Source organism: Lampris incognitus, chromosome 20 (assembly GCF_029633865.1).
Source record: "Lampris incognitus isolate fLamInc1 chromosome 20, fLamInc1.hap2, whole genome shotgun sequence".
NCBI lineage: Eukaryota > Metazoa > Chordata > Actinopteri > Lampriformes > Lampridae > Lampris > Lampris incognitus.
Window position 1 is genome coordinate 33,406,566 of NC_079230.1, and position 26,600 is coordinate 33,433,165.

At 46.3% G+C, this 26,600-nt stretch overlaps 1 protein-coding gene across 1 annotated transcript in view; it reads right to left on the minus strand.

The window, feature by feature from the left end:
- zanl (zonadhesin, like) overlaps nt 1–26,600 on the minus strand; it is a 142,863-nt gene that overhangs the window by 108,453 nt on the left and 7,810 nt on the right. The window contains exons 4-20 of the mRNA XM_056300246.1: nt 23,244–23,328; nt 22,865–23,020; nt 22,204–22,368; nt 21,929–22,026; nt 21,745–21,823; nt 20,946–21,623; nt 20,626–20,819; nt 20,029–20,170; nt 18,837–19,081; nt 12,627–12,775; nt 12,283–12,411; nt 7,974–8,112; nt 6,213–6,354; nt 4,555–4,754; nt 4,268–4,406; nt 989–1,105; nt 527–651 (exon numbers count right to left, since the gene is read on the minus strand). Coding sequence (XP_056156221.1) covers nt 527–651; nt 989–1,105; nt 4,268–4,406; nt 4,555–4,754; nt 6,213–6,354; nt 7,974–8,112; nt 12,283–12,411; nt 12,627–12,775; nt 18,837–19,081; nt 20,029–20,170; nt 20,626–20,819; nt 20,946–21,623; nt 21,745–21,823; nt 21,929–22,026; nt 22,204–22,368; nt 22,865–23,020; nt 23,244–23,328 — 2,982 coding nt within the window. The remainder of the gene's footprint in view (nt 1–526; nt 652–988; nt 1,106–4,267; nt 4,407–4,554; nt 4,755–6,212; nt 6,355–7,973; nt 8,113–12,282; nt 12,412–12,626; nt 12,776–18,836; nt 19,082–20,028; nt 20,171–20,625; nt 20,820–20,945; nt 21,624–21,744; nt 21,824–21,928; nt 22,027–22,203; nt 22,369–22,864; nt 23,021–23,243; nt 23,329–26,600) is intronic.

Consider the following 26,600-nt stretch of genomic DNA (forward strand, 5'->3'; position numbering starts at 1 on the left):
GGTGTGCAGTACAGCATGTGGTGTGTAGTACAGCATGTGGTGTGCTGTACAGCATGTGGTGTGTAGTACAGCATGTGGTGTGTAGTGGTGTGCAGTACAGGATGTGGTGTGCAGTACAGGATGTGGTGTGCAGTACAGCATGTGGTGTGCAGTACAGCATGTGGTGTGCAGTACAGCATGTGGTGTGTAGTACAGCATGTGGTGTGCAGTACAGGATGTGGTGTGCAGTACAGGATGTGGTGTGCAGTACAGGATGTGGTGTGCAGTACAGCATGTGGTGTGCAGTACAGGATGTGGTGTGCAGTACAGGATGGTGTTTTCCCAGTGCTTGTAAACCGGGTCTTCAGGTGAGGCAAGTGTCTGTGTAATCACCTTGCTATCCTACCTGGAGCACTTTAGGATGATGAACACATGACTCCATACTACTTTGTGTTTGTGAAAACGCGTCTTTACATAAAATGTTTGCTGGGATTATCAACTTCTAATGAATGTTTGTACTGGACAGGCATATTTTGGACATACTGACCATTGTCCTTCTGTTCTTCATCAGTGTGACAGTAATTCCATCAATGGTGACATAGAGCTTCTTAAGGTAGGAGACACCTGACACACCCCTCTCCTCATTCTTCCCCTCCACGGAAAACCATGGACCTGTACCCGAGAGGAGGAAAGGTTAAAGCAACACCTATATATTTATATTTACATACATACATACATACACATATATATGTGTGTGTGTGCGCGCGCGTGTGCATTGCATATATATATATATATATATATATATATATATATATGTGTGTGTGTGTGTGTGTGTGTGTGTGTGTGTGTGTGTATATATGTATGTATGTATGTATGTGTGTGTGACTTAGCACTCTGCTGACGATTTCAACACCAATGCCACACCAAATTGAACGAGAACAGTTAAACCTGCTGTATTTAGCTGTGGTGTGTGTGTGTGTGTGGGTGTGTGGTGTGTGTGTGTGTTTACCTGTGTTGTTCTTGCAGGCCCTGGCCAGTGTGTAGGTACAAGTGCCCATGAAGCTGTAGAACTTTTTGTCGAAGGTGGTGTAGTGAGGATCGCCTGAGACCACACAGTCCTGTGAGCCTTAAAGAGAGAGAAGAGCGTCATCAGCAAACTGCATACAGCTAAAACTAGTCCAGCCTACAGCAAAATACACACAGTAAATACACACTGATGTGTGGTGGCAGGGTGCTGGCGAGGTGCACCCGTCACACCCTTGTGCATTCCCTCAAAACCGGATCACAAGTAAGCCGTGTATTACGAAGATCACAAGTACACCAAAAGAGCTTGTATTTTATGTTTTGTATTTTATGTATTTTATGTTCATGTTTTGTTATGAAGTTGACAATCCAGTCTGCACACTGGCAGTAAGAGGATCTGGCTTGTTTTTCAGTACCACCTTGTCTCAGACATGTTGTGCGTTGTGTAAAGCGTCAAAAAGAACAAGAGGCAAGAGAGGGCTGTAGGTCATTATCCCCTCAACCATGACAAGAGAGCTGATGGAGAGGTAAGCCCTTGTTTGGTTTTAAGTTGTTATAATTGCTGAAGAACAACTGACATTTTAAAGGGAAGATTCAAAGACTTTCGGTCTTTCTGCAAAAGGGGCGGCACAAGAAAGAGACCTGCAGTTGTTCCTGATGCTTCCTGCTCTATATGGGGCAGCAGTGAGACAGAGCTCGTTTCAGTGTGATGTGTTGTGGCGTCATTCGGTGGCTGGGAAACTCCAGCCTGGCGGGGTTTCTACTCTAACCCACCCCAAACACACTACTCATCCTCGCTCTCTCGGCTAAGCTGAATCCCCGTTGGTGGAAATGACGTCCCACAACACGAGCACAGAAGACTTTATGGCCGATGATACAGATGTTTATGTGCAATGCACTCTTGTACATGTAGGCACTGTGAGCAGGAGAAAGTTGATTTCTCTGTCAACAAAGTACTGAGGACTCTGCCTCAATCCACTTCTGTACTGGTCCGTACTGATAACACATACACAAAGCCATCGGTGAAATCCCCTTCAACACGGGCATCTGCATCTTGTTCAAACTAAAAGGAAGAATAAAAATTGGTGAAGCACAGACTATGTACAAATGCTATGAATCAGCTGTAGGTGGCGCTGTTACAAATGTAACATTAATCCTAGAAACCCTATCTATCTATCCTGGGTCATGTCTGCATCAGGGGCAGGTGGGAACTGCTGGCCCCACTACACGTCACCAGTGCATGACATGATCGATAACTCAGTGTCACGAGCGACTTGTCTTTACTTCGTATCCAACATGTTGGTGTGACGTCGTCCTGTAGCTGTTGTGTGACGGTCGGTACTTCTACATTTCTATTTCTCCTACGTTTCTATTGGAAACTTGGATGTGACAGAAACTCCATTTAGCGGATTAGCCCGGGTAACAGACCTCAGCCCGTCAACGCTGCACGGAGGCAGAATATTTCTCTCTCGGCTAACGTTAACTCACATTTCCTGAAGCATGCTGAGTTGGAATAAGCCTCGTTTCTTCAGATATACTGAGATTAATTATCATTCACTTCGTCAAACACTTCAACCCTCTGAGGTGTGGCAGTAAAACTCGTAGTTGTGCTGCAGAGAGCGGCTAGTTGAACAGCGCCTCACTTGGTTGAAATGAACTGCGACAGATTGGAGACATATTACAGAGAATCGGACGGACACATTTGTACCATTAATTAACACGACTTTTAACATGAAGTTTGCAGGGTCCCGTTATTTTATCCATGAATCACTACACTATTAAGCTGCGAGGAAGCGAGAGAATCTTTCCCTCTACGGTTTAGGAAAGATGTGCTGTATTTATTTATTTATTTGTTTGTTACCTCGGGGCAGAAAATGAGGAAAGGTCTCTTTGCAGATGACCAGCACCCACCACAAGGTGGCACTCTTGGTGACCAACTACAAGGCCTATGCCAGACCTGTTACTGAGTCATGATGCAGTGCCAAAGACTCACACATCAGCAGGCTGGTTTGCAGAACACGTTAAACGGTGTGTAGTGTGTTTTACACTCAGCCAGCTCAGCTTATCTGATTTAAAATGTGGGGTTTGTGGGTCCGCCGTGGTGTAGCGGTCTAAGCATCGGCTTTGTGTCGGTCCAGTTGTCCACTGGGGACCACGGTTCGCGTCCCGGTCTCGTCAGATCCGACTATGGCCGGACTCAATGAAGCAGCAATCATTGGCAGCGCCCTCAGCAGGAGGGGGGCGGAATCGGCTTGTGTCCGTCACATGCGTGTGTGTGTGTGCGTGTGCGTGTGTGTGTGTGTGTGTGTGTGTGTGTGTGTGTGTGTGTGTGTGTGCGTGTGTGCGTGTGTGTGTGTGCGTGTGTGTGCGGGGGGAAAAAGCAGTGGTTCGGCCTGGAGTCGCCTTGTCACAGAGGTGGAGGCGTCTCCTTCCAGACTGCCGGCCGGAGAGATGCAGGTGGCGAACGCATGCAGTGCGAGGGTGGGGGTTTGAATCAGAATAGGGAGCGATTGGCCACTAAACTGGGAGAAAAAGGGAAAAACCAGAAGTAAGTTTTTTAAAAAAAGAAAAAATTTTTTGTTTTTGTTACTTTTACTATAAGGATTTGCGAAGCTGCCTACTCCACACCTGGTGCCCTAGCACCGCCTATGAAGCAGATGCATTAACCTTAAATTGCTTCAGCAGTGGACTTTGATTTAACCGAGGAACATTCAGCTTAGTACCCTTGAATGAAGGGTATATAATTCATCATCATCATCATCAGCGGTCAGTCGGGGTCGAGTATGGCTGTCCTCCTTCTAGGTCCTTGTGAGAGGACGCCTGTGCGTGGCAGCTTTTTATGTGGAGTGGCTGATGCTCCTGCAGCCACCACATGGTCTTTGTGAACAGAGTCCAATGGCATGGAGAACCAAGGCGCCTGGGCACCACCCTCTGTTGCAGCCTTCATCCACCTTCACTGCCATTGTGACCTGGGGACATCTTCCGCCTGTTTCGCCGTTGGGGTCTTTGTTGGATCACGCTTTGTGTGGAACCTCCCCCTTGACCTGTCCACCTTGGGTGACCCTACCAGGAGCCAAGCTCTGGGCGGCATAGCTCTTGGGACCATTGGTACACACAAGCTTCTCCACCACGGCGAGGTGGCGATCCAGGAGAAGGGTATATAATTACCCTTTACTCACATACGCAGTTAATTCCCAGTGCTGCTTGGTTTGTTTGGACTATAATAAAAGTAAAGTAGCGGGTCATTTGATGTGGGGGAACTTACTAGTGGGGTAGCAGCCGAGCTCTCCTCCTTGGAGCTTACATTCACTCTGTGGAGGGCATTCGGAGGACGCACAGGTGACGAAGGGTCGGTCACACTTGCACTTTAACATACAGTCGTCAAGGTAGAACTCATCCCCATTCTGAGAGATCGGGACAGCGTAAGACAGAAGGGAGAGGGAAACCTATGAGTCAAGGGTCATTTGTAACGGCAAACGTGGATTCATAAACCTTTCCAACACATGTTGAAGCCCCTTAACAGACAGGGTGGGGTCTTGGTGTGTACTTGACCTCGTGATATTGTCCATTCGTGTCCTTGCAGCCACATGAGCTCTTCTTCACGCATTTGTCAGCGCTCAACACGTAGCCAGGGTCACACACGCAGGCCTCTGAGCAGGGGCCCGAGCAGCCGCTGGAGGGTTTCCCCACACAGGTGTCCTGGCAGGGGTCCGCACACGGCTCAAAGTGACTGTCAGCAGGGCATTTGAGGGCTGGAGGAAGAAGAGCAAGAGAGACGAGGGTGCAGTGAATGATGTGTTACTGAGGGCTCTGCAGGTGATGGCAGAATGCCGTTTTCAGTTCATCAAAATACATTCTGAGGAAGACATTTTACATGAAGGACCTAAGATATTATGCATAATCTATCAGCTATTTTGATCCATCACATTATCTATCTATCCTACCTGCCTAACCTCCCTTAGTCCCAGATTTCCCTCTTTCTATTCATTTGTATATTCAATTTTTTTCCATCCATTATCCAACCGCTCATCCTGCTCTCAGGTTGGTGGGGGTGCTGGAGCCTATCCCAGCAGTCACTGGGCGGCAGGCGGGGAGACACGCTGGACAGGCCGCCAGGCCATACTCTATTAATCCCCATCCTAGCTGTGTAGCATTTACCCCATCCTAGCTGTGTAGCATTTACCCCATCCTAGCTGTGTAGCATTTACGTCATCCTAGCTGTGTAGCATTTACCCCATCTTAGCTGTGTAGCATTTACCCCATCCTAGCTGTGTAGCATTTACCCCATCCTAGCTGTGTAGCATTTACCCCATCTTAGCTGTGTAGCATTAACCCCATCCTAGCTGTGTAGCATTTACCCCATCCTAGCTGTGTAGCATTTACCCCATCCTAGCTGTGTAGCATTTACCCCATCTTAGCTGTGTAGCATTAACCCCATCCTAGCTGTGTAGCATTTACCCCATCCTAGCTGTGTAGCATTTACCCCATCCTAGCTGTGTAGCATTTACCCCATCTTAGCTGTGTAGCATTAACCCCATCCTAGCTGTGTAGCATTTACCCCATCCTAGCTGTGTAGCATTTACCCCATCCTAGCTGTGTAGCATTTACCCCATCTTAGCTGTGTAGCATTAACCCCATCCTACCTGTGTAGCATTTACCCCATCCTAGCTGTGTAGCATTTACCCCATCCTAGCTGTGTAGCATTTACCCCGTCTTAGCTGTGTAGCATTAACCCCATCCTAGCTGTGTAGCATTTACCCCATCCTAGCTGTGTAGCATTTACCCCATCCTAGCTGTGTAGCATTTACCCCATCTTAGCTGTGTAGCATTAACCCCATCCTAGCTGTGTAGCATGGACCAGTGGGCAGCTGCCGTGCAGCACCCGGGGACCAAATCCAGTTCTTTTCCCACTGCCTTGCTCAGGGGCACAGACAGGAGTATTAACCCTAACATGCATGTCTTTCTGATGGTGGGGAAACCCACGCAGACACAGGGAGAAGAGAACCTGGGATGACCCCCTAGGTTGGACAACCCTGGGGTTCGCACCCAGGACCTTCTTGCTGCAAGACGACAGCGCTAACCGCTGTGCCACCGTGCCGTCAGTTCATCTATTTGACAATTCATCTATTACACTATTCATCCCTACATCAGCTTTTTGCACTCATCGTTCTTCTCCCTGCTGCCCTCAGTGTATTTAAGCCTCCACTCACGGCAGAAGGTTTCATTTCTCCAGGGTCCGATGCTGACCCCGCGGTCCTGGCACTCGTTCACATAGGCTTCGATGGCCTCACACAGAATGGGTTTGGCTCCGTCAAGCTCGCACAGGTCAAACAGACAGTCTCTGAAATAGTTCTTTTAGGACACACACACACACACACACACACACACACACACACACACACACACACACACACACACACACACACACACACACACACACACACACACACACACACACACGCACTGTGATTTTCTCTGCTGGAAGGCTGAAATCTGCTGCCTTGCAATACACGTGATTCTGTGTGTCGAAGTAAACTTGATGTGTGGGTCGGTTGGTCCACTAACTAGCAAGAAAGGGAAGTCGTTCTCCAGAAATCTTGGAAACGTAGTTAAGAAGCTGTTCAGCTGTGGAGGAACTGCCATTTTGCTGAGTCCAGTCAGCACGTGACAGCATTTCGTCACAGCTCTCTCATGCATGCTCAGTAATGCCGGTTAGGAAATCCCAGAAACCTAAATCAGTTCATCTGCACACAACGTTTAGTGGGACAAACGTTTCATCACTAGGTGACTTCGGCCGTCTCAGCTGACCGCAGGTATCCCACCAGCACAGCACAGTTGTATAATAAGGATAACGACTGAACCGGCAATCGGTTTCATATGCAAATGTTGTGACCATTAGAGTTAGAGTGGCCATGTGTACTATTCACAGAGGACGGGGGAATGTCTAAAATCTCAGCACTGTAAGACGGTGACAGATGTACTCTTGCATATGTTCACGCATGGGTCACATCTTGCTCCTACTGACTTCCATTCCTCTTCTCTCCAGTGCATACCTCCACCTCTCCAGGCTCTCCTCCACCTGCACCCTACTCTCGCTACGGATCACAATGTCATCTGTGAACATCATCGTCCATGGAGACTCCTGCCTGATCTCGTCCATCAACCTGTCCATCACCACTGCAAACAAGAAAGGGCTCAGAGCCGATCCTTGATGTACTCCCACCTCCACCTTGAACCCATCTGTTATTCCAACCACACACCTCCCCACCTCCACACTTCCCTCATACATATCCTGCACCACTCCTACATACTTCCCTGCCACTCCCGACTTCCTCATACAATACCACACCTCCTCTCTCAGCACCCTGTCGTATGCTTTCTCTACATCCACAAAGACACAATGTAACTCCTTCTGGCCTCCTCTATACTTCTCCATCAACATTCTCAAAGCAAACATCACATCTGTTAATCCTTAACAGCACATCCTGTTTATGTATCTTAGGAGACTAAGAGTACATCTGTCACCATCTGACAGTGCTGTGATTGCAACATTCCCCGATCCCCTGCGAATAGTACACGTGGCCTTTGAAAGTCTAGTTAATGGTCACACACGTATTTGAGTAAGAAACTGGTCTTTGGTTTTGGTCATTATGCAACTGTATTGTTTATAAGGGTGGGGACACCTGCAGTCAGGTGTGACTGAAGAGGTCACTTAGAAGATGATGAAACGTATCTGTCAGTACATGTTGTGTCCAGATGAAGTGATTCACCCTTCTGTGATTTGCTTACCTGGATTACTGGGCAGCATCAGCACACGTGATGGTGAGGGTAAGGGGTAAGGTTAGACATGGAGTTATGATGGTTAAGGTTAGGGTTAGGGAATGAATGTAGTCAGTGAGGGGAGGGGTCCCCCCAAGTATAGGGTGACTCCGTGTGTGTCTGTGTGTGTGTCTGTGTGTGAGACCACTTACATTGGGGTTCACTTTGGGGTGACAAGCAGCAAACGGGCCCTTCGTGTCCAGCAGGATGCCACAGTATCCAGAGCTCTCATACAGATCCTGCTCCTGCCCCGTACAGCCTGGGATGGTGGTGTTGGGTTCCTTATGACAGCTGGAGACAGGCAGAGCATTACAGGTACTCTGTGCATGTCAACAATTCCTATCTTTATAAAGTAACCTTTCAATCCTTAAGTTACATGACATTTCCATTGTGCGCGTCATTCATGTGAAGGGATGAGAGGAGGAGGGTGTTGTCTCCCAGTCCGTCATGTTACTGTGGCTCATAGTTTAGTTTAGTCTCCCAGTTCACTTCACTCAGTGATTTTCATCAGTCATTGTCTTCCACCGTTGAGTCAGTCTGCCAAGTACCTTTACCATTCTGTTGTCTTTCCTGCTTTATTTTGATGTTCACCTGTCTTGTCGTGTGAGTTCCTGCCTGCAGCCCACCCTTGTTCCCCATTCCCTCATCAGCTGTTCCCCATTCCCTCATCAGCTGTTCCCCTTTCCTTCACCAGCTGATCCCCATTCCCTCATCAGCTGTTCCCCATTCCCTCATCAGCTGTCCCCCATTCCCTCATCAGCTGATCCCCATTCCCTCCTCAGCTGTTCCGCTTTCCTTCATCAGCTGTTCCCCATTCCCTCATCAGCTGTTCCCCATTCCCTCATCAGCTGTTCCCCTTTCCTCCATCAGCTGTTCCCCGTTTCCTCATTAGCTGTCCCCATTCCCTCATCAGTTGTTCCCCATTCCCGCATTGGCTGTTCCCTATTCCCTCATCAGCTGTTCCAAATTCCCTCATCAGCTGTTCCCCATTCCCTCATCAGCTGTTCCCCATTCCCTCATCAGCTGTTCCCCTTTCCTTCATCAGCTGTTCCCCGTTTCCTCATTAGCTGTCCCCATTCCCTCATCAGTTGTTCCCCATTCCCGCATTGGCTGTTCCCTATTCCCTCATCAGCTGTTCCCCATTCCCTCATCAGCTGTTCCCCGTTCCCTCACTTGCCGTTCCCTATTCCTTCATCAGCTACCCCCCCCGTTCCCTCATCAGCTGTTCCTCATTTTCATCAGCTGTTCCCCGTTCCCTCATGAGCTCCCAGCTGTCATCAGCTCCGCTGGTCCCCCTGTCAGACTCTCATGTGTATTCAGCCAAGAGGTCTAGCAGTTCAGCAAGTCTCGTTTTACTAGTCTACCCGTGTTAGAAGTCTTCTGCCTGTTTCCTGGACCTGGTTTCTCTTGCCTGCCCATCGGTGGATCTGTTCACCTTTTTGGACTGAAAACCCAATAACTACAACTTGAGTTTTGAACCTGTTTTGCCTACCTGTCCCTTCCCTGTCTGGTTCTCCTGTGTACTGACCCGTGTAGGCCCTGGACCATTAAACTGAGTGTCCCTGTTGTATTGTGTAAATTGTGTAAACACAACATCCATTGCACGTTGTCCATCTTGGGAGAGATATTCCTCCTCTGTTGCTCTCCCTGAGGTTTCTTCCTATGTTGTCTCCCTGTTAAAGGGTTATTTCAGGGAGTTGTTCCTTCTCTGATGTGAGGGTCTAAGGACAGGATGTTGTGTTGCTGTAAAGCCCACTGAGGCAAATGTGTAATTTGTCAAATTCCATCCATCCATCCATTAGCCAAACCGCTTATCCTGCTCTCAGGGTCACGGGGATGCTGAAGCTTATCCCAGCAGTCATTGGGTGGCAGGCAGGGAGACACCCTGGACAGGCTGCCAGCCCATCACAGGGCCCACACACACACACACACACACACACACACACACACGCACGCACGCACGCACGCACACAAAAACACACACTTACTTGTTTGAGGTTGTCTGTCGTGTCCGATGATGACAAGCCTATCACTTGTGAGTCTTCTTATGGCTGTAAAGCCCAATCCGCGATCCACACTGTCTGCCACAGACAGAACAGGTGAGAGCACTGACTGGGGGTGTAGGTGCACTGACTGGGGGTGTAGGTGTACTGACTGGGGGTGTAGGTGTACTGACTGGGGGTGTAGGTGTACTGACTGGGGGTGTAGGTGTGGCACTGGCTTCATGTCTCTTTAGTCATCTCCTGGTCCGTCAATCACCCCGGTCCTTCTTGAGCTTTTGCACCCCTTGTTGATAGAGCTGTCACCAGATGGAGCGTTGGGCGGCAGTGTCTTCCAGCTGGCTCGGGTTCAGGCCGCACTTCTTTATGATGGTCTTCAGCTGGTCTTTGTACCGTTTTTCTGGCCCCCTGCCAAGCGGCGGCCAAGATGTAGCTGGCCATACAGCACTTTACACGGTAAGCACTCGTTCGGCATCCTGATGACGTGACCGAGCCATCGAAGTTGGTGCTGGGTGACGGTAGCCTCCATGCTGATGCAGTTGGTCTTGTGGAGTATTTCAGTATGGGGCACTTGGTCACGCCAGGTTATCCTCAGGATGCATTGTAGGCATCTGCTGTGGAAGGCCTCAAGCATCCTGAGGTGGTGGCTGTACAGGGTCCACGCCTCACAGCTGTAGAGGAGAGTCGTGATGACGACTGCCAAGTAGACAGATATTTTGGTGTGGAGGTTGAGGTCTTTGTTTTGAAAGACCCTTCTCCTAAGTCTGCCAAAAGAGGAGGACGCTTGCTTAATCTGGTTTTGCATCTCCCTGTCGATGCTGCAGTCGTAAGGGGGGAAGCTGCCCAGGTATTTGAAGGATTCCACTGTTGCAAGTGGTTTGTCGGAGATGTTGAAGGTTGGTGAATGAGATGGAGGAGTAGATGCCCACTGGCATACTACTTCAGTCTTTGTCACATTTATAGAGAGCCCAAGCCTACCATACGCCCTTGCAGCAGCTGCAAGGGTAGCTTGTAGTGCCTCGGATGTATGGGCCACAACTGCACAGTCATCTGCGTACTGTAACTCCATGATGTGCTCACATGTCATTTTTGTGACCGCTTGGAGCCTACGGATGTTAAATAGGTTTCCATCTAGTCTGAAGTCCACAGTAACCCCACTGTCCTTCCTGATTTCCTTGTGGAGCAGCAATATCACACACAGGAGGAAGACGTTAAAAAGAACTGGAGCAAGGATGCACCCCTGACGTACCCCGGTGCACACCCTGAAGGGCTCGGATTCCTGGCCTCCAATGGTCCCACGTGCCATCATCCCCACATGAAATTGTTGAAGGATGGTGACAAACCTTTGTGGGCAGCCAAACTTCAGGAGGGAGTTCCATAGGATGTCAAAAGCCTTTGACAGGTGGATGAAGGCTATGACGAGGTCCTGGTGTTGCTCCCTACACTTCTCCTGGAGGTGCCGTGCTGTGAACACCATGTCCACAGTACTCCTATTCCTCCTGAACCCACACTGTGACTCAGGCAACAGCTCCTCTGAGATGTGTTTTACCAGCCTGTGTAGCATGACTCTGGCCAGGATTCTTCCAGCAACAGCCAGTAGTGAAATGGGGGACAGAGGGACTTGTCTCCTTTGCCTTTATATATATGGAGATGATGTTAGCATCCCTCCACTGCTGAGGGACGGTTTCGTTCTTCCATATGTGTGAGATGAACAGGAGAAGTGCACGGGTGCAGAGGTAGCCTCCCTGTTTAAAGACCTCTGCAGGGCTGCTGTCAGGGCCAGGGGTCTTGGTATTGTTCAGCGACCTAACTGCACAATGAACCTCTTCAAAGGCCGGTGGAAGGTCAAGGGCTTGGATGGTGGGGCGGACAGGTAGTTCATCCAAGACTGAGGGATGTGTTGGGGAGGGCTGGTTCAAGAGTCTCAAAATGTTCTGCTCATCTTTTTGTGACCACACACACACACACACACACACACACACACACACACACACACACACACACACATTCGCACCTAGGGACAAGTTAGTATGGCTGATTCACCTGACCTACGTCTTTGGACTGTGGGAGGAAACCGGAGCCCCTGGAGGAAACCCATGCAGACACGCAAACTCCACACAGAGGACGACCCGGGACAGCCCTCAAGGTTGGACTACCCCGGGGCTCGAACCCAGAACCTTCTTGTTGTGAGGTGACCGCGCTAACCACTGCACCACCGTACCGCCCGTAATTTATCACATTGGTTTATACAAATAAAACTGACTTGACCCGTGTAGCCTGCCTGCCTGCCTGCCTGCGTGTGTGTGTGTGTGTGTGTGTGTGTGTGTGTGTGTGTGTGTGTGTGTGTGTGTGTGTGTGTGTGTGTGTGTGTGTCAGCTCTATGACGGACTGGCGGCCTGTCCAGGGTGTCCAAGGTGCGCCTCTGTATATGGTTGATTGCACTTTTTACAGATTTACTCACTTGGGATCGGTGACCCAACTGTGTCCGAAGTGGTTTGGGTTGTGGGTCTGAGAGCCATCCGGTTTACGGAAGTCGTCTCTGGCATCCCCGTTGTAGTTTCCACACAGCCCACACAGCTGGTTCTTATAGCTGTATTTCAAAGGTGCAACGTTAAAAAACATGCGAGCGTGTTGGAGACTGACAGATATGTCCTTCTCAGCACATGTAGCTTTGTGTTTGACTAATGAGAGGCAGCCATTTCAAAAGTGCCCCTACAGGGCATCTGTCATACGTACTACACCACTGAGCTATCGAGCCCCTCCTTTAGGGGCAACAGAATGAGCCACTGTCAAATGTTGACTCACTCCTTGATGACTTTAATGTCCATGAAGTGGTTTCCATCGTAGCGAACAGTCACGCCAAAGTCCATGGCCACGGTGTAGTGTTTGCCGGACTTGAACACCGACACACCGGAGACTGGAGTCACTGGCAGGTTCACCTTGGTCCCGTTCAGCTACCACGGATGTAGAGAACAGCAGGGTTCAGCATGGTGACGTCCATGTTTACAGCCACATCGCCAAGCACTTACAGACCCACTCCCTCGTTCACACGCACACATACCCACACTAACACACATACCCACACACATACCCACACTAACACACATACCCACACACATACCCACACACATACCCACACCAACACCCATATCCACACTAACACCCATATCCACACTAACACACATACCCACACTAACACCCATATCCACACTAACACCCATATCCACACTAACACACATACCCACACTAACACACATACCCACACACATACCCACACTAACACACATACCCACACACATACCCACACACATACCCACACCAACACCCATATCCACACTAACACCCATATCCACACTAACACACATACCCACACTAACACACATACCCACACTAACACACATACCCACACCAACACACATACCCACACTAACAAACACACCCACACTAACACACATACCCACACTAACACACATACCCACACTAACACACATACCCACACTAACAAACACACCCACACTAACACACATACCCACACTAACACACATACCCACACACATACCCACACTAACACACATACCCACACTAACACACATACCCACACTAACACACATACCCACACTAACACACATACCCACACACATACCCACACTAACACACATACCCACACACATACCCACACTAACACACATACCCACACACATACCCACACACATACCCACACCAACACCCATATCCACACTAACACCCATACCCACACTAACACACATACCCACACTAACACACATACCCACACTAAAACACATACCCACACTAACACACATACCCACACTAACACACATACCCACACACATACCCACACTAACACACATACCCACACACATACCCACACACATACCCACACCAACACCCATATCCACACTAACACCCATACCCACACTAACACACATACCCACACTAACACACATACCCACACTAACACACATACCCACACTAACACACATACCCACACTAACACACACACCCACACCAACACACATACCCACACTAACAAACACACCCACACTAACACACATACCCACACTAACACACCCACACTAACACACATACCCACACTAACACACATACCCACACTAACACACACACCCACACTAACACACATACCCACACTAACACACATACCCACACTAACACACATACCCACACTAACACACACACCCACACCAACACACATACCCACACTAACACACATACCCACACTAAAACACATACCCACACTAACACACATACCCACACTAACACACACACCCACACTAACACACATACCCACACTAACACACATACCCACACTAACACACATACCAACACTAACACACACACCCACACCAACACACATACCCACACTAACACACCCACACTAACACACATACCCACACTAACACACATACCAACACTAACACACATACCCACACTAACACACATACCCACACTAACACACATACCCACACTAACACACATACCCACACTAACACACATACCCACACTAACACACACACCCACACCAACACACATACCCACACTAACAAACACACCAACACTAACACACATACCCACACTAACAAACACACCCACACTAACACACATACCCACACTAACACACATACCCACACTAACACACATACCCACACTAACACACATACCCACACTAACACACATACCCACACTAACACACACACCAACACTAACACACACACCCACACCAACACACATACCCACACTAACAAACACACCCACACTAACACACATACCCACACTAACACACCCACACTAACACACATACCCACACTAACACACACACCCACACCAACACACATACCCACAGCAACACCCATATCCACACTAACACCCATATCCACACTAACACCCATATCCACACCAACACACACACCCAAACTAACACACACACCCACACTAACACACATACCCACACTAACACACCCACACTAACACACATACCCACACTAACACACATACCCACACTAACACACATACCCACACTAACACACATACCCACACTAACACCCATATCCACACTAACACCCATATCCACACTAACACACATATCCACACTAACACACACACCCAAACTAACACACACACCCACACTAACACACATACCCACACTAACACACACACCCAAACTAACACACACACCCACACTAACACCCATATCCACACTAACACACACACCCAAACTAACACACACACCCAAACTAACACACACACCCACACTAACACCCATATCCACACTAACACACATATCCACACTAACACACATATCCACACTAACACACACACCCAAACTAACACACACACCCACACTAACACACATATCCACACTAACACACATATCCAAACTAAACAAAAATCGTTGTCCGAGGGGACGAACGCCAGCCAGGAGGACTGTTGGAACTGCCGGTCTGCATGGGCTAGCAGTTACTGTGTGTGCAAGAGACCAGGTGGAAGGGGAGTAACGCCAGGAGTATCGGAGGTGGGTTCAAACCCTTCTACCATGGTATGAATGGGAGGAGAAATGGGGTAGGGGTAATTCTGAAGGAAGAGTATGTCAAGAGCGTGCTGGAGGTGAAGAGAGTGTCAGACAGAGTGATGAGTATGAAGCTGGAAATTGAAGGTGTATTGCTGAATGTTATCAGCACATATGCCCCACAAGTTGGGTGTGAGATGGATGAAAAAGAAGAATTCTGGAGTGAGTTGGACGACATGGTGGAGAGGGTACCCAAGGAGGAGAGAGGGGTGATTGGAGCGGACTTCAATGGACATGTTGGTGAAGGGAACAGAGGTGATGAGGAGGTGATGGGAAGGTATGGAATCAAGGAGAGAAATGTGGAAGGACAGATGGTGGTGGTGGATTTTGTGAAAAGGATGGAAATGGCTGTGGTGAATACATATTTCAAGAAGAGGGAGGAACACAGGGTGACGTACAAGAGTGGAGGAAAGTGCACACAGGTGGACTATATCTTATGTAGAAGGCGCCATCTAAAAGGGATTGGAGACTGCAAGGTGGTGACAGGGGAGAACGTAGCTAGGCAGCATCAGATGGTGGTCTGTAGGATGACTTTGGAGACCAAGAAGAGGAAGAGAGTGAAGACACAGCCGAAGATCAAATGGTGGAAGTTGAAGAAGGAAGACTGTTGTGTGGAGTTCAGGCAGGAGTTAACACAGGCACTGGGTGGTAGTGAAGAGTTGCCAGATGGCTGGAAAACCACTGCAGAAATAGTGAGGGAGACAGCTAGGAAGGTACTTGGTGTGTCATCAGGACAGAGGAAGGACGACAAGGAGACTTGGTGGTGGAATGAGGAAGTACAGCAAATTATACAGAGGAAAAGGTTGGCAAAGAAGAAGTGGGATAGTCAGAGAGATGAAGAAAGTAGACAGGAGTACAAGGAGATGCAGCGTAAAGCAAAGAGAGAGGTGGCAAAGGCAAAGGAAAAGGCGTATGGTGAGTTGTATGACAGATTAGACACTAAGGAAGGAGAAGAGGACTTGTACCGATTGGCTAGACAGAGGGACCGAGCTGCAAAGGATGTGCAGCAAGTTAGGGCGATCAAGGATAGAGATGGAAATGTGCTGACAAGCGAGGAGAGTGTGCTGAGAAGGTGGAAGGAGTACTTTGAGGGGCTGATGAATGAAGAAAATGAGAGAGAGAGAAGGTTGGATGATGTAGGGATAGTGGATCAGGAAGTTCAGTGGATTAGCAAGGAGGAAGTGAGGGCAGCTATGAAGAGGATGAACAGTGGAAAGGCAGTTGGTCCTGATGACATACCCGTGGAGGCATGGAGATGTTTAGGAGAGATGGCAGTGGAGTTTTTAACTAGATTGTTTAACACAATCCTGGAAAGTGAGAGGATGCCTGAGGAGTGGAGAAGAAGCATACTGGTACCGATTTTCAAGAACAAGGGTGATGTGCAGAACTGTAGCAACTACAGAGGTATAAAGTTGATCAGCCACAGCATGAAGATTTGGGAAATAGTAATAGAAGCTAGGTTAAGAGGAGAGGTGATGATCAGCAGCAGCAGTATGGTTTCATGCCACGAAAGAGCACCACAGATGCGATGTTTGCTTTGAGAATGTTGATTGAGAAGTATAGAGAAGGCCAGAAAGAGTTGCATTGTGTCTTTGTAGATTTAGAGAAAGCTTATGACAGAGTGCCGAGAGAGGAGGTGTGGTATTGTATGAGGAAGTCAGGAGTAGCAGAGAAGTATGTAGGAGTGGTGCAGGATATGTATGAGGGAAGTGTGACAATGGTGAGGTGTGCGGTTGGAATGACAGATGGGTTCAAGGTGGAGGTGGGGTTACATCAAGGATCGGCTCTGAGCCCTTTCTTGTTTGCAATGGTGATGGACAGGTTGACGGACAAGATCAGGCAGGAGTCTCCGTGGACTATGATGTTCGCGGATGACATTGTGATCTGTAGCGAGAGTAGGGTGCAGGTGGAGGAGAGCCTGGAGAGGTGGAGGTATGCACTGGAGAGAAGAGGAATGAAAGTCAGTAGGAGCAAGATGGAATACCTATGCGTGAATGAGAGGGAGGACAGTGGAATGGTCAGGATGCAAGGAGTGGAGGTGACAAAGGCATTTGAGTTTAAATACTTGGGGTCAACTGTCCAAAGTAACGGGGAGTGCAGGAGAGAGGTGAAGAAGAGAGAGCAGGCAGGGTGGAGTGGGTGGAGAAGAGTGTCAGGAGTGATTTGTGACAGAAGGGTACCAGCAAGAGTTAAAGGGAAGGTTTACAAGATGGTTGTGAGACCAGCTATGTTATATGGTTTGGAGACGTTGGCACTGATGAAAAGACAGGAGGTGGAGCTGGAGGTGGCAGAGATGAAGATGATAAGATTTTCATTGGGAGTGATGAAGAAGGACAGGATTAGGAACGAGTATATTAGAGGGACAGCTCAGGTTGGACGGTTTGGAGACAAAGCAAGAGAGACAAGATTGAGATGGTGTGGACATGTGTGGAGGAGAGATGCTGGGTATACTGGGAGAAGGATGCTGAATATGGAGCTGCCAGGGAAGAGGAGAAGAGGAAGGTTTATGGATGTGGTGAGGGAGGACATGCAGGTGGCTGGTGTGGCAGAGGAAGACACAGAAGACAGGAAAAGATGGAAACGGATGATCCACTGTGACGACCTAGTAGTAGTAGTAGTAGTAGTAGTAGTAGTAGTAGTAGTTTGGATAAGTTAGTTTGGATACGTTAGTTTGGATACATTAGTTTGGATACGTTAATTTGGATACGTTAATTTGGATACGTTAATTTGGATACGTTAGTTTGGATACGTTAGTTTGGATACGTTAATTTGGATACGTTAATTTGGATACGTTAATTTGGATACGTTAATTTGGATACGTTAGTTTGGATACATTAGTTTGGATACGTTAATTTGGATACGTTAATTTGGATACGTTAATTTGGATACGTTAATTTGGATACGTTAATTTGGATACGTTAGTTTGGATACGTTAGTTTGGATACGGTAGTTTGGATACGTTAGTTTGGATACATTAATTTGGATACGTTAGTTTGGATACGTTAATTTGGATACGTTAGTTTGGATACGTTAATTTGGATACGTTAGTTGGGATACGGTAGTTTGGATATGTGTGTTTTCGTGGTTCTCGGATGTGTTGTTGTGTTTGTGTTGCACTGCTGTGGGCTGTGGAAACGACGTGTCGGTTCATCTCATGTACACAACAAAGTGACTCTGATTCTGATTGTTCCATGGAAGCTGTCAAAGAAGACCACTTTTTCATCCTGCTCAATGTTCTCTTCCTTCTCCTGTCCTCTTTTGTGTATAAAGAGCCATGTAAATCTGGCAGCTTTGTTAGTGTTTTAAGACTGCTCTCTTTCTTTCTTTCTTTCTTTCTTTCTTTCTTTCTTTCTTTCTTTCTTTCTTTCTTTCTTTCTTTGTCTTGGTTCTCCTCTCCTCTGTCTGCTCCTTACCTGTACAGAGCCTCCCTTAAGGATGGAGATCTTCACCTTACGCACATACACATGCACGGCCTTCAGGTAGGAGATGGAAGGTCTGTTGTAGCGGTTTTCGTTGTCAGTGTGCACCTCGAAGTGGGGCAGGGCCGTGCTGTTGCAGGGTTCAGACATGACGTAGCTGCAGTTGCCCATGAAGTTGTACTTTCGCTTGTCAAAAGTGGTGTAGTGAGGATCACCAGATGCTATGCAGGTGGATGTGCCTGAGAGATGACGGGAGGAGTTATTTTCATTAAGTTATCACTTCCTGGTGTTGTCATGTTAATTTGTCATATCAAAGCTCTCCAGATGTTCCCACAATCACAAAAACAACACAAGAAGTGTCCAGGTGACGTGACTGGAGACCAAGGCAACAGCCGAACATTTGTGGATTTGACATTTGGACAAAGGACACTCCTGAAAATTATATATATATATATATATATATATAATTTTGTTGATTTTCATTTGAGGATATATTTCCCCTTTTTTCTCCCAAATTGTACTTGGTCAATTACCCCACTCCCCTGAGCCGTCCCGGTCTCTGCTCCACCCCCTCTGCTGGTCCGGGGAGGGCTGCAGACTACCACGTCTCCTCCCATACATGTGGAGTCACCAGCCGCTTCTTTTCACCTGACAGTGAGGAGTTTCACCAGGGGGACGTAGCACGTGGGAGGATCACGCTATTCCCCCCAGTTCCCCCTCCCCCCCTAACAAGCGCCCCGACCAACCAGAGGAGGCGCTAGTGCAGTGACCAGGGCACATACCCACATCCGGCTTCCCACCCGCAACTGTGTCTGTAGGGACGCCCGACCAAGCCGGAGGCAACACAGGGAGTTGAACTGGTGATCCCCGTGTTGCTAGGCAATGGAATAGACCACTATGCTACCCAGGCGCCCTCACATTCTAATTGTAATTTCAATTCTTCACATGTTTTATGTGAATGGAGTTGAGCTGCACTAAGGATCTATCTTGGAAAGGACTCCCTGCATTGTTGTCATCAGCTACTGAGATTATGAGGTGTATTGTCATTTCACAGTCTGTTTTCCAGGTCACATAGTATATTCAACATTTGGTTTGGGACTTGGACAGTTTTCCATATCGCACATGTAAATTGTCTTAAAATGTTGCCGGCGTGTCAGGGCGTTATATCAGTGCCTGTAGTAAATACCTTTAGGATAGCAGCCTGAGATGCCGTTGACCTCACGACACTCCTCAGTCGGGTCACAGGAATTATCAACACACTGCAGGGTGTAGTTCCCTGCACAGCGACACAGCCGAGAGCAGCCATCACCAAAGATGATCTCTCCAGGCTTAGAAGGAAGACACAACGCAAACAATCAGTTCTGCACAGTCACAGTGCATAGCAGTCATAGGACCTGTTGTTATTTACAAAGTAAACACTGTCAGAAATATAGGTCCCCTGTGCCAGCATGTCATGTTGTTATTCTGTACAACCTTTTTTCATTGGGTACATTTGGGACGTTTTGAATTTCTGTAAATGCAGGATGAGTTTTGCAGAAAAACTGAACAGCACTCCCTTGTTATAATCATACTTCTTGTCATCTAATTTGTTCTTGTTTTTTACTATCTCATTTTTTATCATACTTCTTGTCATCTAATTTGTTATCTCATGCTATTTTAATCCCCCCTATATAATTTCCTCTAATCTGACCTAGTTTTGCATCGTGATGTTATTTCATTACACCCTCATCATCTCTCTACCAGACAAAGTGTATGGACAATTAAGAGCAATCTATTCCCTGACCTCATAATAGTTACTGCTGTCATCCAGGCACCCGCACTTCTCCAGTGGCACGCATCGCCGGCCCTTGAACACGAAGCCAGGTTTACAGAAGCAGGCACTTATACAGGAACCGGTACAGTTGGTGGAGGGATCCTTACAGCTTGGTATACAAGCTGGGCCACATTCAATGTATTCTGCATCAGGTGGGCAGGGCGCTGTGCAGAGGGAAGGAGAGGACTTGATGGGGAGGGGCAGACAGGCTGAATGAAACCAGAGAAACTGTGTATAATGTAAGTATCATGCTGCTATCTAAAACTCCTGATTGGAGTCTTGGGTCTTACTTGGTGGTTTTACAGTGGTGGGCTTAGGTGTTGGTGGTTTCGGTGTAGTGGGTCCAGGAGTTGGTCGTTTAGGTGTAGTAGGTCCAGGAGTTGGTGGTCTGGGCGTAGTTGGTCTAGGAGTTGGTGGTTTAGGTGTAGTTGGTTTGGGAGTTGGTGGTTTAGGTGTCGTTGGTCTGGGAGTTGGTGGTTTAGGTGTCGTTGGTCTGGGAGTTGGTGGTTTAGGTGTAGATGGTTCGGGAGTTGGTGGTTTAGGTGTAGTTGGTTTGGGTGTTTGTGGCTTAGGTGTAGTTGGTCTGGGAGTTGGTGGTTTAGGTGTAGTTGGTTTGGGTGTTGGTGGTTTAGGTGTAGTTGGTCTTGGAGTTGGTGGTTTAGGTGTAGTTGGTTTGGGAGTTGGTGGTTTGGGAGTTGGTGGTTTAGGTGTAGTTGGTTTGGGAGTTGGTGGTTTAGGTGTAGTTGGTCTGGGAGTTGGTGGTTTAGGTGTCGTTGGTCTGGGAGTTGGTGGTTTAGGTGTAGTTGGTCTGGGAGTTGGTGGTTTAGGTGTAGTTGGTCTGGGAGTTGGTGGTTTAGGTGTCGTTGGTCCGGGAGTTGGTGGTTTAGGTGTAGCTGGTCCGGGAGTTGGTGGTTGAGCTGTAATGAAGCCAGTGGTTGATAGAGGTGGTGGAGGAGTTGAGGGTGGAGCTTATGATGACAAACAGGGTCAACACATTCTCGGTGATACGTCATGTTTTGAATCGTGCTCCAACACAGAAACTACTTCTTAGCAGGTGGAGTAACTGGAAGCTTCCGGTGGAGTTCTTACCTTGACAGCGCATGATACACACGGCGTCCACAGCGATGTCTGTCTTTTCAGTTTCTCCGTAGGTACCCACAATCACAAACTGCAATACACACTGCAGTGAGGACACACTGCCAACTGGGAAACGTGCACACAAACACACACACACACACACACACACACACACACACGTTGTTGCAGAGTTTACCTGGACGTTACCGCTCCCCAGGTAGCGGACCTCTGCAGGCTTCCAGGCCTGGCCTAGGTTCCCTCTGACCCTAAACAGAGGCCGTCCAAGGCTGCCATCTGTGGAGGAAGACTTGTTTTGAGATGGAAGAGAAACAGTGTGTGTGTGTGTGTGTGTGTGTGTGTGTGTGTGTGTGTGTGTGTGTGTGTGTGTGTGTGTGTGTGTGTGTGTGTGTGTGTGTGTGTGTGTGTGTGTGTGTGTGCCCATGCTGGCATCAAGACAACCCAGCGCCCTACCGGAGGGAAGGACGTGCACACTGAGCTCCATGGTGGTGGCAGTGCCGTACATGTAGTAGTGGAAGCTGAGGTCCAGACAGCCAGACGATGCTGCTACAGGACTTCGGATTTCAGCCTTGGCTCCGGACACGGCATACTGGGAGTCCATTAACATGTAGGATCCCACTGCGTATAGCGGACGAAATAAGTCAAGTGAGTGCTTTACAAATCACCACGCACTAACACACCCCACAAAAATAATACATAATAATAAATAATACATAATGTTCCACATAATACTAATAATAATAATATTAATGATGATAACAACACACCATGCACTAAAACACCCCAGAAAAAGACAGGAACTGTCAAATAATATTAACCATAATGTTTCATATAATAATAATAATCATGATAACAACATACTGCAAGCAATACTGTGTAGTATTGCTTTTCTAAATCGTTAAAGATGCTTTACATCACAGGCAAACACACACACACACACACACATATATATATGCATATATATGCATATATATATGCATATATATATATATATATATATATATATATATATATATATATATATATATATATATATATATATATATATATATATATATATATATAATTTGTGTATGTGGCCTCATTAACACATTATCAATAAGTTGCCTCTCACTTCCAGGTGTTGAAAAGTCGTCCTCAGGTCCCGTGCCATCTGTTTCTGTTTGCCCGGCCCACTGTTCGAAGCCGAAGACGTCAGGGTTGACAGGTGGAGGCGTTGTCCAGCCACACAGGTCACCCACCTCATCAAAATCACACCCGAACTCACACGCTGTGGTCACAGTGAATGTAGAATTAGTAACACAACCACGTCTCTGTGTGTGTGTGTGTGTGTGTGTGTGTGTGTGTGAGAGAGAGAGAGAGAGAGAGAGAGACAGAGAGAGAGAGAGAGAGAGAGAGAGAGAGAGAGAGAGAGAGAGAGAGAGAGAGAGAGAGAGAGAGAGAGAGAGAGAGAGAGAGAGAGAGAGTCAATAGAAATGTTACATGGAACTTACAGGGACATACTCCCTCACTAATCACGATGTTATCCAGGGCCGTGTCACACGAGTCAAGCGAGCCTCTTTGGGCCTCAAACACAATCTGCACACAAAGAGAGCAGCATGCCATCAGCATGGTGACAAGGAGGGACAACAAATCAAACACACAGATGAAATCAACCAAACACCACAATGAATTTGCTGAGGAAAGCTTATTAATGAAATCAGCTGACGTAGATACACCTCTTGTCTAGATGATATGTAGTTACATCTCTTGTCTAGATGATATGTAGTTAGACCTCTTGTCTAGATGACATGTAGTTACACCTCGTCTAGATGACATGTAGTTATACCTCCTATCTAGATGACATGTAGTTATACCGCTTGTCTAGATGACATGTAGTTATACCTCTTATCTAGATGATATGTAGTTACACCTCTTGTCTAGATGACATGTAGTTACACCTCTTGTCTAGATGATATGTAGTTACACCTCTTGTCTAGATGATATGTAGTTACATCTCTTGTCTAGATGATATGTAGTTAGACCTCTTGTCTAGATGACATGTAGTTACACCTCGTCTAGATGACATGTAGTTATACCTCCTATCTAGATGACATGTAGTTATACCGCTTGTCTAGATGACATGTAGTTATACCTCTTATCTAGATGATATGTAGTTACACCTCTTGTCTAGATGACATGTAGTTATACCTCTTGTCTAGATGATATGTAGTTACACCTCTTGTCTAGATGATATGTAGTTACATCTCTTGTCTAGATGATATGTAGTTACACCTCTTGTCTAGATGACATGTAGTTACACCTCTTGTCTAAATGACATGTAGTTACACCTCCTATATAGATGATATGTAGTTATACCTCTTGTCTAGATGACATGTAGTTACACCTCGTATAGATGACATGTAGTTACACCTCTTGTCTAGATGACATGTAGTTACACCTCTTATCTAGATGATATGTAGTTACACCTCTTATCTAGATGATATGTAGTTACACCTCTTATCTAGATGATATGTAGTTACACCTCTTGTCTAGATGACATGTAGTTACACCTCTTGTCTACATGACATGTAGTTACACCTCTTGTCTAGATGACATGTAGTTACACCTCTTATCTAGATATGTAGTTACACCTCTTGTCTAGATGACATGTAGTTACACCTCTTATCTAGATGACATGTAGTTACACTTCTTGTCTAGATGACATGTAGTTACACCTCTTGTCTAGATGACATGTAGTTACATCTCTTGTCTAGATGACATGTAGTTACATCTCTTATCTAGATGATATGTAGTTACACCTCGTCTAGATGATATGTAGTTACACCTCTTGTCTAGATGACATGTAGTTACACCTCTTGTATAGATGATATGTAGTTACACCTCTTGTCTAGATGACATGTAGTTACACCTCTTGTATAGATGATATGTAGTTACACCTCTTGTCTAGATGATATGTAGTTACACCACTTGTATAGATGATATGTAGTTATACCTCTCGTCTAGATGATATGTAGTTACATCTCTTGTCTAGATGATATGTAGTTATACCTCTTGTCTAGATGATATGTAGTTACACCTCTTGTCTAGATGATATGTAGTTATACCTCTTGTCTAGATGATATGTAGTTATACCTCTTGTCTAGATGATATGTAGTTAAACCTCTTGTCTAGATGACATGTAATTACACCTCTTGTCTAGATGATATGTAGTTACACCTCTTGTCTAGATGACATGTAGTTACACCTCTTGTCTAGATGATATGTAGTTACACCTCTTGTCTAGATGATATGTAGTTATACCTCTTGTCTAGATGATATGTAGTTATACCTCTTGTCTAGATGATATGTAGTTATACCTCTTGTCTAGATGATATGTATTTAAACCTCTTGTCTAGATGACATGTAATTACACCTCTTGTCTAGATGATATGTAGTTACACCTCTTGTCTAGATGACATGTAGTTACACCTCTTGTCTAGATGATATGTAGTTACACCTCTTGTCTAGATGATATGTAGTTATACCTCTTTTCTAGATGACATGTAGTTACACCTCTTGTCTAGATGATATGTAGTTACATCTCTTGTCTAGATGATATGTAGTTATACCTCTTGTCTAGATGATATGTAGTTACACCTCTTGTCTAGATGATATGTAGTTATACCTCTTGTCTAGATGATATGTAGTTAAACCTCTTGTCTAGATGACATGTAATTACACCTCTTGTCTAGATGATATGTAGTTACACCTCTTGTCTAGATGATATGTAGTTATACCTCTTGTCTAGATGATATGTAGTTATACCTCTTGTCTAGATGATATGTAGTTATACCTCTTGTCTAGATGATATGTAGTTATACCTCTTGTCTAGATGATATGTAGTTATACCTCTTGTCTAGATGATATGTAGTTAAACATCTTGTCTAGATGACATGTAATTACACCTCTTGTCTAGATGATATGTAGTTACACCTCTTGTCTAGATGACATGTAGTTACACCTCTTGTCTAGATGACATGTAGTTACACCTCTTGTCTAGATGATATGTAGTTACACCTCTTGTCTAGATGATATGTAGTTACACCTCTTGTCTAGATGACATGTAGTTACACCTCTTGTCTAGATGATATGTAGTTACACCTCTTGTCTAGATGATATGTAGTTATACCTCTTGTCTAGATGATATGTAGTTACACCTCTTGTCTAGATGATATGTAGTTACATCTCTTGTCTAGATGACATGTAGTTACACCTCTTGTCTAGATGATATGTAGTTACACCTCTTGTCTAGATGATATGTAGTTACACCTCTTGTCTAGATGATATGTAGTTACATCTCTTGTCTAGATGACATGTAGTTACACCTCTTGTCTAGATGATATGTAGTTACACCTCTTGTCTAGATGATATGTAGTTACACCTCTTGTCTAGATGACATGTAGTTACACCTCTTGTCTAGATGATATGTAGTTACACCTCTTGTCTAGATGATATGTAGTTACATCTCTTGTCTAGATGATATGTAGTTAGACCTCTTGTCTAGATGACATGTAGTTACACCTCTTGTCTAGATGACATGTAGTTATACCTCTTATCTAGATGATATGTAGTTACACCTCTTGTCTAGATGACATGTAGTTACACCTCTTGTCTAGATGACATGTAGTTACACCTCTTGTCTAGATGACATGTAGTTACACCTCTTATCTAGATATGTAGTTACACCTCTTGTCTAGATGATATGTAGTTACACCTCTTGTCTAGATGACATGTAGTTACACCTCTTGTCTAGATGATATGTAGTTGCACCTCTCTTCTAGATGATATGTAGTTACACCTCTTGTCTA